General features: G+C 52.4%; 1 protein-coding gene across 9 annotated transcripts in view; it reads left to right on the forward strand.

The window, feature by feature from the left end:
* ABCB9 (ATP binding cassette subfamily B member 9) overlaps positions 1–13,916 on the forward strand; it is a 42,391-nt gene that overhangs the window by 16,019 nt on the left and 12,456 nt on the right. For 4 of the 9 annotated variants that reach the window (XR_015144443.1, XM_086347436.1, XM_086347434.1 and 1 more), the window contains exons 2-5: positions 1,725–2,427; positions 9,323–9,437; positions 10,025–10,155; positions 11,056–11,261. Coding sequence is in view for 7 of the 9 variants with exons in the window: in XM_086347436.1 (XP_086203562.1) it covers positions 1,809–2,427; positions 9,323–9,437; positions 10,025–10,155; positions 11,056–11,261 (1,071 nt within the window). In the remaining 2 variants the exon portion in view is untranslated. Of the gene's footprint in view, positions 1–1,724; positions 2,428–9,322; positions 9,438–10,024; positions 10,156–11,055; positions 11,262–13,032; positions 13,407–13,916 lie in introns of those variants that run through there. The other 5 variants (XM_086347438.1, XM_086347439.1, XM_086347440.1 and 2 more) reach the window with 3 other exon arrangements.

Genomic DNA, 13,916 nt, shown 5'->3' on the forward strand with positions numbered 1-13,916 from the left:
TCTAGGTCTATCCACGTTCCTGCAAATGGCATTATTGCATTCTCTTTTATGGCTGAGTAGGAGAAGGCAATGGCACCCCACTCCAGTACTCTTGCCTGGAGAATCCCAGGGACGGGAGAGCCTGGTGGGCTGCCGTCTATGGGGTCGCACAAAGTCGGACACGACTGAAGCGACTTAGCAGCAGCAGCAGTATTCCGTTGTGTGTGTGTGTGTGTGTGTGTATGTATGTATATATACCACATCTTTATCCATTCATCTGTCAATGGACATTTAGGTTGCTTCCATGTCTTGGCTGTTGTAAGGACTTGCTATCTTGACAGGCATTTTAGCTTAGCGGTTTAGAGCCTAGCTTCTAAAACCAGACAGCTCTGGGTTCAAATCAGAGCTCCACTGCTCAACAGCTGTGTGATCTGGGGCAAGTTATTAGCTCCTCTGGGCCTCAGTTTCTCCATCAGCTAAGTGGGAATGATAGTGTAAATCTGACCAAGTTGTTGTGAGGGCTAAATAAGCGGACACATACAAAGCACGTGGCTCACATAAAAGCCACGGACACATACAAAGCACGTGGGACTGCTAGGAAGCGCTGTGCCTCGTAATCGTTTGCTCATAGTAATTGGACACCTGCTGTTGTGTCTGAGGTTGTGGGTCAGGTGCTGGGACCCTTCACACACTGGTATGAGTCCCGGCTCAGGCCTCTGTTACCAGAGCGACATGGGCCATGTGCTTTTGGCTCTCTGTGCCTCAGTTTCCCCAACTGTAAATGGGAATGTGGAAGCCCTGGCCTTCTGGAGTTGTGTGAGGTTTCTGGCATTCCAGAACATCCAGTCAGTCACCTTGATCTGAGCCTCGGAGCTGTGAGGGAGAGGGTCTCTCAGGCTGCCCCCCTGCCCCACTGCCCCATTCCCAGTTGCTATTCACAGCCACCCCTCCTGTTGCTCCATGCCTTTCTCCTCCTTTGGAGACTCTGGAGCTTTGCCTGTTTTGCAAATGGGGCATCAGAGACCCCCAGGTCTCCTTGTCTCCCTCAAGCACATCAACACATTCCTACCTCAGGGCTCTCGCCTGTCCACCTGTCCAAAATGCTTTCCCCCAGGTATGCACGTGGCAGACTCCCTCACCTCTTTCAGTCTTACTCAAGTGTTACCTTCACAGCAAAGTCTTCCCTGCACCCCCATTTAAAATTGCCCTCACATCCCTTACACCCAACTCTTCCCCCCAAGCCGTGTCTCTTAACACACGGTATCACTTACTAATTGTCTGTCTCTGACATGAATGTCCCATCTCCTCAAGAGCAGGGATCTTTGTTATTTGGGTTCACAGTTAAATCCCCAGCACAAGGACTTCCCTGGCGGTCCAGTGGCTAAGACTCAGCGCTCCCAGTGCAGGGGTCCAGGTTCAGTCCCTGGCTGGGGAACCCGACCCACATGCCCCAACTAAGAGCTTGAATGCTACAACTAAAAATCCTGCATGCTGCCGCTAAGACCCCGTGCAGGTAAATAAAGAATTTTTTTTTAATCCTCAGCACAAAGAACAGAGTCTGGCCCACAGAGGGCACTCAATAAATATTCCCTGAATGAGCGGAACCTTCCCCCTACCCCTGTGTAATTTGTCACTGCCATTTTACCGATGAGGAATCTGAGGCTCAGAGATGTCAAGTGACTTGCTCGAGGTCACACAGCCAGCAAGCAGCACGCCCTCACCCCTCACCCCACTGCCCCCTGCAGGTCTGGCCTCGCCCCGCAGACAATGGCCGTGCCCCCATGAGCTAGAGCCTGCCGCTCAGTGCCTGCCTACCCCCAGCCAGCAGGATGCGGCTGTGCAAGGCGGTGGTGGTGACCCTGGCCTTCATGAGCTTGGACGTCGGCATGACCACGGCCATCTACATCCTCAGCCACCTGGACCGCAGCCTGCTGGAGGACATCCGCCACTTCAACATCTTTGACTCGGTGCTGGACCTCTGGGCGGCCTGCGTGTACCGCAGCTGCCTGCTGCTGGGGGCCACCATTGGCGTGGCCAAGAACAGCACCCTGGGGCCCCGGAGGCTGCGGGCCTCGTGGACAGTCATCGCCCTCGTGTGCCTCTTCGGGGGCATCTACACCATGGTGAAGCTGCTGCTCTTCTCCGAGGTACGCAAGCCGGTCCGGGACCCGTGGTTCTGGGCCCTCTTCGTGTGGACCTACATCTCACTCGCTGCCTCCTTCCTGCTCTGGTGGCTGCTGTCCACGGTGCGGCCGGACACCAAGGCCCTCGGGCGGGGCGCCGGGGCCGAGGGCGAGGGCGAGGGCGAGGGCGAGGGCTTCCCCGGCGAGGACCGGCCTGCACCCGAACAGGCATCCGGGGCCACGCTGCAGAAGCTGCTGTCCTACACCAAGCCCGACATTGCCTTCCTCGTGGCGGCCTCCTTCTTCCTCATCGTGGCGGCTCTGGGTAAGTGCCGGCCCACGGGGCCTGGTGGGCACCCAGGGAATATGTTTGGGGGGTGTGACCACCTCTTCTTTCCTCTCAAGTTTTTTTTTTAATACAATTTTTTAAATTTTTATTTGTTTATGTATTTTGGGCTGTGCCAGGTCTTTGTTGCTGTGCAGGCTTTTCTTTAGTTGTGGCAAGCGGGGGCTACTCTGGTCGCGGTGCACAGGGTTCTTGTTTCGGTGGCTTCCCTGGTCGTGGAGCACAGGCTTTAGGCACGCATGCTGCAGTAGTTGCGGCTCCCGGGCTCTAGAGCACAGGCTCAGTAGCGCAAGGGCTTGGCTGCTCCGCGGCATGTGGGATCTTCCTGGAGCAGGTATCTAACCCGCATCTCCTGAATTGGCAGGCAGATTCTTTACTACTGAGCCACCAGGGAAGCCCTGTCCTCTCCAGTTTTAATATCTTCCCTCCATGGTTCAAACATCAAATTAATACGCAAAGATAAACATTGAGTGTTTCGCCCTAATTCTGCCCCTGACAATCCTAAATCCCCCTGCCCAGGGCTAACTACAGGAAATGGTTCCAGCAACTTCCAAATGGGCAGGAAACCACTGTTATTCATTTCTTATATATGCTTCCAGTGTTTCTTTCGGAGAAGGCGATGGCACCCCACTCCACTACTCTTGCCTGGAAAATCTCATGGGCGGAGGAGCCTGGTGGGCTGCAGTCCACAGGGTCGCTAAGAGTCGGACACGACTGAGCGACTTAACTTTCATGCATTGGAGAAGGAAATGGCAACCCACTCCAGTGTTCTTGCCTGGAGAATCCCAGGGATGGGGGAGCCTGGTGGGCTGCCGTCTATGGGGTCGCACAGAGTCGGACATGGCTGAAGCGACTTAGCAGCAGCAGTCAGTGTTTCTTTATACAGCTATAAGCAAAGAAGTCTCTCTCCCCCCACCTTTTGCACTCTAGTCTGTGTCTTGCTTTTCTCACTTAATATATCCTGGGGACTTTCCTGCTGGTCCAGTGGTTAAGATTCTGAGCTTCCAATGCAACGGCACGTGTTCAGTCCCTGGTAGGGAAACTAAGATCCCACATGCTGCGCTGTTGTTGTTCAGTCAGAGTTTGTGTCTGACTCTTTGCAGTCCCATGGATTGCAGCATGCCAGGCTCCTCTGTCCTCCACTATCTTCCAGAGTTGCTCAAATTCATGTCCACTGAGTCAATGATGTCATCTAAATGTCTCATCCTCTGCACCCCCTTCTCCTTTTAGCTGTCTTTCCCAGCATCAGGGTCTTTTCCAATGAGTCGGTTCTTTGCATCAAGTGGCCAAAGTATTGGAGCATCGATGCTCGCTTCAGCAGCACGTATACAAAGTATTAGAGCTTCAGCTTCAGCATCAGTCCTTCCAATGAATATTCAGGGTTTATTTCCTTTAGAACTGACTTGTTTGTTCTTGCTATGCAGTGCAACCATATAAAACAATAACAACAACAATATATCCTAGAATTTTCCCAGTTAGTTCCTCATTTCGTTTTTGACTGCATAATATTCCACTGTGTGACTGTACCATAGATTATTTAGTCAATCTCCTGTTATAGGACTCTTGGGTGGTTTTGAGTCTGTTTTTTTCTTGTTTATACACATTTCCTATAAATGTGAATATACCTAAAGAAGTCATCCTATAGATAAGTGGCACTTCTGGGTTCAAAGCATTTTTTATAATGAAGCAGAATAGAGCCATCAGGGTATGTAGTCTGTGATGAGCTTCAGTTCAGTTCAGTCACTTAGTCATGTCCAGCTCTTTGCAACCCCATGAATTGCAGCATGCCAGGCCTCCCTGTCCAGGGAGTAAACTCCCTCCCAGAGTTTACTCAAACTCAAAGAGTCGGTGATGCCATCCAGCCATCTCATCCTCTGTCGTCCCCTTTTCCTCCTGCCCCCAATCCCTCCCAGCATCAGAGTCTTTTCCAATGAGTCAACTCTTCGCATGAGGTGGCCAAGGTATTGGAGTTTCAGCTTTAGCATTGTTCATTGTTCATTCTTCCAATGAACATCCAGGACTGATCTCCTTTAGAATGGACTGCTTGGATCTCCTTGCAGTCCAAGGGACCCTCATGAGTCTTCTCCAACACCACAGTTCAAAAGCATCAATTCTTCAGCACTCAGCTTTCTTCACAGTCCAACTCTCACATCCATACATGACCACTGGAAAAACCATAGCCTTGACTAGATGGACCTTTGTTGGCAAAGTAATGTCTCTGCTTTTGAATATCCTATCTAGGTTGGTCATAACTTTCTTTCCAACGAGTAAGCGTCTTTTAATTTCATGGCTGCAGTCACCATCTGCAGTGATTTTGGAGCCCAGAAAAATAAAGTCTGACACTGCTTCCACTGTTTCCCCATCTACTTCCCATGAGGTGATAGGACCAGATCCATGATCTTAGTTTTCTGAATGTTGAGCTTTAAGCCAACTTTTTCACTCTCCTCTTTCACTTTCATCAAGAGGCTCTTTAGTTTCTCTTCACTTTCTGCCATAAGGGTGGTGTCATCTGTATATCTGAGGTGAATGATATTTCTCCTGGCAATCTTGATTCCAGCTTGTGCTTCTTCCAGCCCAGCGTTTCTAATGATGTACTCCGCATATAAGTTAAATAAGCAGGGTGACAATATACAGCCTTGATGGACTCCTTTTCCTATTTGGAACCAGTCTGTTGTTCTATGTCCAGTTCTAACTGTTGCTTCCTGACCTGCATATAGGTTTCTCAAGAGGCAGGTCAGGTGATCTGGTATTCCCATGTCTTTCAGAATTTTCCACAGTTTATTGTGGTCCCCATAGTCAAAGGCTTTGGCATAGTCAATAAAGCAGAAATAGATGTTTTTCTGGAACTCTCTTGCTTTTTCAATGGTCCAATGGATGTTGGCAATTTGATCTCTGGTTCCTCTGCCTTTTCTAAAACCAGCTTAAGTTGATGAGCTTAATTTGCATGAAACTTTTATCCTAGTTGTGTGCACCTGTGTGTGTGTCCTGGTTGGTGATATAAATGATATCTGTTACTCTGGTCTGGTCCGAACAGTTTGAAAGTGCCACTTCAGCAACACAGTGGGAAGATGACATCGCAGGGTGGAAACTCTGTGGGTTCTGGGGGTGACAAGGCCCAGGTACCAATTCCATTCCTGCTCCAGGCCTGGCTGTGTGACTGTGGGCGGATGATCCAACCTTTCATAGATTCACATCTTTTTTCTGTGAAATTGGGGTTGCTAGCATCCTCATTCCAAGATGTTGTAAAGTTGGAATAAAGACAGAGAGGAGTGGGACATCCCTGGCGATCCAATGGTTAAGACTCCAAACTTCCAGTGCAAGAGTCATGGGTTCAATCCCTGATCGGGGAACTAAGATCCCACATGCCACGAGGCACAGGCAAACAAACAAACAAAAAGGACTGGAAGGAGAAGGAGAGGTACAGAGCTCGTTACCTCCGGTAAGTACCGGGATGTTCACTCCTGTGAGTTGTTACATATTTAACTCACAGAGGGACAGAGTCTGGGAGCAGCCACAGAGCCACAGTGATCTTAGAGAGAACTGGCGAGCCCTCAAGCCCCTTTCCATGTACCATCTACCCTCTGTCCTCTCAGTTCCAGCCCCTTGACCACTGTGTGATTTTAGGCACGTCTGCTTGTCTGTAAAATGGGCATCTCAGCAGTTGTGAGGTTCAGTGAGCTCATACAAGTAGGCTGCCTTGGACCACTCCTGGCACATAGGAAGCTCCCAGTAAGTTTTAGTGGCCGTGAGTACTGAGATGACCCCTTGTCATTTAACCAGACTGGTTCTCCTCCTCATGCTACAAGGTCAGCAGTCTGCTCGTGAGCAGCATATTCTATTGACCCTGGTCCTTAGCTACAGCTTTGGTGACAGGAGTATCTTGGGTCTACTTTGCTGCCTCCCCTAGCAGGCTTGGAGCCCCTTGGGGTCAGAGGTCAGGTCTGACTCCTTCAGGGCCCCCAGTACCGGGCACAGAATCAGACTCACTGAGCAGATGAATGAGTGAACGGCCATCCTGCCCATGTTGGCAGCTGTCTCCCACACGGCCTTGTTTCCCCCGCCTGCCAGGGTGCTGTGGTCAGCGGTTGTGCGCTCAGGGATACAGATGTCCTAAAACACAGCCGAGCAGATTGTGCCAGCCCGTAGGGTTATGTTGAGGTCAAGGGCTTCAACTTGAGAACAGGCCCCCAACTTCACTCATGGTTTTATTTTTTTGGCCACACCACACAGCATCTGGGATCTTAGTTCCCCAACCAGGGATCAAAGCTGCACCCCCTGCCTCGGAAGTGTAGGTTTTTAACCACTGGACCACCAGGGAAGTCTCAGATAGTTTTAGTTGAGTTTACTTACTATGGCCAAACTTCAGTGTCTCATCCTGTAATGAGGGCTTTGTCAGGGTTTTGTGAATTTTTTTTTTTTTTGGCTGCACCGCAGGGCATCTTAATTCCCTGACCAGGGATTGAACTTGTCCGCAGGGCATCTTAGTTCCCAGACTGGGGATTGAACTTGTATCCCCTGCAGTGGAAGTGCAGAGTCCTAACCACTGGACCACCAGGGAGGTCCCAGATTATTGTGAAAATTAAATGAGGTGAAGCAAAGTGCCTGGCAAAACTAGGTACTTCACAAAAGTTAGAGACTATGGTTATTGGTCTTCCCAGGTGATGCAGTGGTAAAGAATCTGCCTGCCAATGCAGAAGACATGAGTTCGATTCCTGAGTTGACAGGATCCCCTGGAAGGGAATGACAACCCACTCCAGTATTCTTGGAGAATTCCATGGACAGAAGAGCCTGGCAGGTTACAGTCCATGGGGTTACAAAGAGTTGGACACAACTGAGCGACCGAGCACGCATGCACACACACTGTGATTAACAATTATTTTTCAATCAGTAAGCATCCAGTAGGGCCCAGATTTTTCTGAAACCTTATAATCTAAAAGGAAAACTGCCCATTGTGTGAAAAAAAGATTAATTTTAGTGATGAGTGTCTCCCTCAATTCTTTAGTACGGATTTCACAGCAACCTAACTATAATAACCTTAGGCAAACGACTTAACTTTTCTGACCCCCACTTCCCTCATCTGTAAAATGGGAAGAATGATAATACTACACTTATAGGATTATTGGGAGGCATTTGAGACTTGAAAGAGGTGAAGGAGCTGCTATCTGGGGTAACAGTGGTCCAGGCAGAGGGAACAGCCTATGCAAAGGTCCTGAGGCAGAAAGCTGCCTGATTATTAAAGGAAAAGTAGAGAGAGTAAAGGGAGAATAGAAGTTAGTAGCTCAGTACCAGGGCCAGCCATGCAGGGGGTGTCAGCCACTGTGAGGACTTTGATCCAGGATGAGACGATCTGACTTGGGTTTCACAAGGTCCTGCTGTCTGCTGGGAGTGGAGAACAGGTTGATGAGGACAAAGGTGGCGGCAAGGAGAACCAAGACTTAGTTGAGACCATCCAAAGGACGTTGACAAAGCCAGGGGGGACAGTAGAGGGAGAGGCAGCAAATTCTGGAAGTATTTTGAAAGTAGAGCCACAAGATTTGCTGGCAGACCGGAGAGTTTCACCTGGTTCTTGGGCAGATTCAACAAAAGAGTTTGCCTACCTGCTTACTAGTTCAGCGCCCCCACCCAGCAAGGGCTCCACGAACGTCTGTGGCGGTTAATACCATCACTGGTGCTTGTTGGACCGAAAATTCTGCTGGAGCTCCTCAGGCCCTTTACTTCCCCGTGGGTAAACTGAGGCAGAGATTCAGCTGGGGCAGAACTTCTGGCTGGAGACCCCATCTGGCCAAGGGCAGAGGAGATGGAGGCCAGCTTTGTAGCCACCCTGTGGTTCCTGCGCCAAGACCAGCAGAGGGCGCCAGAACCCCACGGAAGGCCTCACTGTCTTGGCTGAGCCAGTAGTGCAGCGCGGACTGGGGAGGGACCCACCAGACCTGCACAGGGCATTGGTTGACTTTTATTGTGCGCTTCCTCTATGCCTGGTGCTGACCCAGGCTGTGGCTGCTGAAAGAGCGGCAGTGAAAACTGGACATAGTCTGGTCTGACCACCTCCCGTTTCGTGTCCATCATTTCCATGAGAGTGGGCCATTCATTCCAAGTTATTGGGAGGGAAGGCACAAGGAATGAGTCCCAGACTGGAAGCTGGTTTGGGTTTGCATCCTGCCATCCTCTTAATTGCTGTGTGATGTCAAGCAAGTTACTCAGCCCCTCTGAGTCTCCCATTCCACCTCAGTGAAATGGGGATGACATCTCTGCCGGATGCCCCTTTCCCTCCGCCACACCCAGGATCGATGTGAAGATACAGTGAGACACATGGGTAAGAAATTATCTGGCAAGCTGTAAAGTGCCCGACTAAGAGCAGTGGGGTGGCGGTTCTAGCATTGCTCAGAAGCAGAACATCAACATCTTCTGAGCTTCTAGAATTTGGACTCTGAACCCTCTGGCAGAGAGAAGAAAGAAGTGAACTTTTGTGGCTCTCAGCCATCAATTGGTGGTCTGACTGGGTGAGCCTCAGCTCATCTTTTCGGTCCACTTTCTTCACCTGTAAAATGGATGATAACAGGGTCACCTTCTGAGTCCTCGTGCAGAGGGGATGAACTATCACCCAGGAGCCCCATGGCTCTGTGTTCTCCATGTCTGGGAGCCATTATTCATGATAACAGGATCCAATCAGTATAAACTGAATAACTCACATTTCCCATGTTCCTGATCTCTGAAAAGAGGGGGCCCCCTCCCCGCTTCCCCGCCTGGCTACTAAGCAGGAATTTGCAGAAAGAGAAAACCCCACGAGTGGAGTAGGCAGTGAGGGTAGTCTGGGGGCTTCCAGAGCCCCCTCCTGGCTGCAGACGCCCCCATGAGCCTGCCCTGTCTCCGGCAGGAGAGACCTTCCTTCCCTACTACACTGGCCGGGCCATCGATGGCATCGTCATCCAGAAAAGCATGGAGCAGTTCAGCGCGGCCGTCATCGTCATGTGTGTGCTGGCCATCGGCAGGTAGCGACCCCTGCCTGCCCCCACCCACCAGGCCTGCAGTTGCGAAGGGGGATGAGGTTGCTCCTGAGAGGAAAAGGGGCCACGGAGGCCCAAGAAACGCCCCTTGGGATGGGAGGCTAAGGCCTGTCCCTCAGCTGGTCCCCATGGTAACCAACAACCCAGCTACTGGCTTAGTTCTGCCCATTTGGTTGAGCCCCACCCTAGAGCCACACCCCTCTTGTCCCTAAAAATGACTTCAGTCCTCGGGGTTCCCCTTTCAGCACCACCCCACCCCCAGCTGTTTTCCAGGCAGGAAACAAGGGCCAGCTTTGTCTGTGCTGTTCTGGAAAGGCAAGAGGCCTGATGGGTGGAGCTGGGCTTCTCGCCCACAGTGAAAGAAGTCCCCCCTGTGCCCTCACCTTGGGGGCTCCTGTTGGGAACAGGGTGACCCCCTGGCAGTGCCAGCCCCAGAGAGTGGGCTCAAGGTTGGGGTCCCTCGCCCCTGCGAAGGCCCTGGCCTGCCAGCAGTGGGGAGGGAGCAGTGGGGGGCAGGGGTCAGTTGCCGGAAGGACGTCGTGCTATACATAACATCTCTTATCTGCAATTAGCTCATTTGCCGCAGGTATTCGGGGCGGCATTTTTACCCTCATATTTGCCAGACTGAACATTCGTCTCCGTAACCGTCTCTTCCGCTCGCTGGTGTCTCAGGAGACAAGCTTCTTTGACGAGAATCGCACAGGTTGGTCTTCCCGGGGGCCTCGGGCGACCTGGGGCTGGGCCCGGCCAGGTGGGCCTGCCCCGCATTGAGGATTTAACTGAGTGAATCAGTGCTCTCAGTCTGCTGACTCTCCCTGCCATCCAGTTCAGGGTGGGGATGCCCCTGGTGGCTGGCGTGGGCCTCCAGCCCCCCTGAGCCCTGGGGAGCTGGTCTGAGGTTTTGCTGCGAGCTGTGGCCACTCTAGAACCCTGGCCAGGCCACCCTGTCCCTGAAGCAACCAAGGCCTCACCTCCCGCTGGCTTGTGGGACGCACATGGGCCAGGACTCCCCCGGCCTGTGGGGGTGAGCAGGGCAGAGAGACAGGACAGAACAGGGGGCCGAGATCCAGTCTCTGAGGCAGCCCAGCCTGGGTGCAGGCCCCATCCCTGACTTCACCTCTCTGAGCCTCTGTTTTCTCCTCCGTAAGATGGGAACAATAACAGGAGCTGCCCCACGGGATTGTTGTCAAGGTCTTAGCCCAGTATCCAGCCATCAGTAAGGGGCGGTCTGGTCCTCTCTCTTCCATAGCTCAGATGGTTATTACCATAAGGCTGAAGAGGGGAGTGGCCCCTCTGCCAGTGACAGGGAGGGGCCACGGGTTCAGCTCTGGCTCAGTCACAGCCATGCTGTGCGGCACTGAGCAAGACTCTTCCCCTCTCTGAGCCTCAGCTGCCTCCTCTGTGCTCTGGGAGATGGTGAAGCTGAAACCAGATGCTGGTGATAAAGGCTGGACTCAGAGCAGCCTTCAGGGCCGTCGACTCACCCTGTCCCCACTGCAGACCAGCCCAGAAGACAGGGAAGGTCCAAGTTCCCCAAGGGTCCCCCGCCCCCGCCCTCAGTGGCCCTGTTACTGCAGAGGGAGCTGAGAGGCCTGTGTTCCAGGGGACCTCATCTCCCGCCTCACCTCGGACACCACCATGGTCAGCGACCTGGTCTCCCAGAACATCAACATCTTCCTGCGGAATACGGTTAAGGTCACAGGTGTGGTGGTCTTCATGTTCAGCCTCTCGTGGCAACTCTCCTTGGTCACCTTCATGGGTTTCCCCATCATCATGATGGTGTCCGACATCTACGGCAAGTACTACAAGGTAGGCCCCGCCTGATCCCCACTGGGGTCCCCCACCAGCAGCTCTCAAATGATCCCTTAGGGTGGGCTCAGAGGGCTGCTGGGGGCCAGCGAGGGACTTGTCTTAAAACTGAGTTTGCATTCAGTCATTCATTCAGTCATTCAATAAATGTTTCCTGAGCACCTACTAAGTCCCAGGCACTGGGATACATCAATCAGACAGGACCTCTGTTCCCATGGAGCTTATATTCTAATAGAGCCAGCCAATAAATAGCAACAATGATAATGATGGAAATATATAATACAGTCATAGCTGAGTTGGTAAAGAATCTACCTGCAATGCAGTAGACCCGGGTTCGATTCCTGGGTCGGGAAGATCCCCTGGAGAAGGAAATGGCAACCCAGTCCAGTATTCTTGCCTGGAGAATCCCATGGACAGAGGAGCCTGCAGTCCATGGGGTCACAAGAGTCAGACACGACTTAATGACTAGAGGTATATATAATACAATAAAAGTTGGAGGAGATAAGGAGATAAATGAAAAGAAATAGCATAATAGAGAGCATTGGATTGGTTGCAGTTTTATTTTATTTTTAAAGCTAAATGTCTTTTGCTATCCTTTTTTAAAGTTTTTATATATTTTGGTTTTGGCTGCGCTGCATCTTCATGGCTGAGCTTGGGCTCTCTCATTGTGGTGAGCAGGGACCATTTCTAGTTGTGGTGTACGGGCTTCTCGTTGCAGGGCTGCTCTTGTTGCAGAGCACGGGCTCTGGGGTGCAGGCTCAGTAGTTGTGCTGCACAGGCTTAGCTGCCGCAAGACATGTGGGATCTTCCTGGACGATGGATGGAACCTGTGTCCCCTGCATTGGCAGGTGGATCCTTAACCACTGGACCACCAGGGAAGTCCCAGGCTGCAATTTTAAGCTGGTCTTTCTGAGAAGGTGGCCTTTGAGTAAAGAGGTGGACATATTGGGGAAGCTCGTTCCAAGCAGAGGGCACGGCCACTGCAAAGGCCTTGAGGTGGGACCGTGACTGGCGTGTTTGAGGTGCCTCAGGAAGGCTGGTGAGGCCGGAACCAGAAGTGAGGAGAGAGCCGGGAGGTGATGGGTAGATGGTATAGGCCTTTGTGGGAAGTTTGGGCTTCACTGCATGCAAAGTTTTCTCTCTTTCTATAGAGTGTATTTTCAAGGTTGGGGCGGGGGGTGGAGGCACCCAGGCCCCCATGATCGAGGCCCTCACCCACGATGCAGTGATGGGCAAGCAGCAGTCCCCTCTGGCTGCCCCCAGCACTGCCGTCAGAAGGATCAGCCTGTAAGCGAGGCCCCGGCCTCAGCTTCCTCCTGCTTCCCACAGTGGTGGGTGCCTCTGAGCTCTCAGGGCCCCGGGGTGGGTGCAGGCAGGTGCAGGCAGCCCCTTCCCCAGTGATCCAGGCCTGAGGGGGACAGGGGTGCTCCTGAGCAGGGCGCTTGGACCCTGAGGTTCCCACTTGGTCAGGACCCTTAGTGCCCACGGCCTGAGGCCAGCACCTAAATGAATCCATTACCCACAGCCCACTGTGTCACCCTCCTGCAGAGCCCAATCACCCAGGAGGGCCCTCTCCCCCGCAGCTCTGGATCACTGGCCTCGCTGTTTTCATCCCAGAGGAGGGAAAGTAAATATATGAGTTGGAGTCAGCAGTTTCCCTTCCACCCCACCCTTCCTGCCTTCCTGCCAGCCCCTGGGAGGGGCCAGGAAGCCCTGGAGCGCTCCGCATCACAGCAGCCCTGCCTCTGTGCATGCCTCAGGCTCCACCTTCAGGTTCAGGGGTGCGGCCTCAAGCAAGCCCTGTTTAGGTCTCGTACCTGTACCCCATGTACAGGATGCCATCACTGAGTCATCGCCACAAGCCACACACATCGTCCACAGCCAGACGTGACTCAAGGCAGTGTGGCTCCTCCCGGGTGCCTGAGCCTGAGTACACTGCGTCCTTCTGAGGGCCGGGGCGTGACTCGCAGGTCACGAGACATGCCAAGGAGCCTCCTGGGCAGCCTTCCTGGCTGGTGTGAAGTTCTGAGTGTGGTAGCTGTCGCAGAGCCTGAATAGCGAGGCCCAGGGACTGCTTCCGGAACTCTGTGGGCAGCAGTCCAGTGGTCATGTACTTGGAACCACTTCTCAGCCATCCATCTCCAGGTATAAGCACACGATGTGGGCAGATTTCATAGCCTGTGACCTCCACCACCATCTAGAACTCAGCTAAGAGTTCTGGAATCTCTGTGCTAGTTTTCAGTCTCTCACATAATGTATGTTTCTGGATGTAAATGGTGACTCCTTAATAGGTAGTGTTTCTTGTGCAGTATACAACCTGAACAACCATCCAGAGCATCCCTGCTCTTATGCCAGCTCAGGATCAGGTATCAAGACTCGTTTTCTGAGAAGATTATGTATGGTCATGCATAACTTCCTCTGAATACTAGAGATAACTTCACGATCAGTGGCCCATCCCTCAGGAGATAGAGGCTCAGGAGCTCACCCCCAAATCCCAGCTGGAGTCTGTTGTCTGAGCTCAGCAAATCATGCTAGAAGGAGATGGGGGAGGAAGGGGAGCTAGGTCTCATCCCCTTGTCCCTGGAACTCCCTGCATAGATCTGACACCAACTAAAGACAGAAAACCCCAGAGAGACCTGGGGCTCGGGCAGAGGG

The sequence above is a fragment of the Bos grunniens genome, chromosome 17, assembly GCF_055505025.1.
Source record: "Bos grunniens cultivar Pamir isolate PY7600 chromosome 17, Bosgru_T2T1.0, whole genome shotgun sequence".
NCBI lineage: Eukaryota > Metazoa > Chordata > Mammalia > Artiodactyla > Bovidae > Bos > Bos grunniens.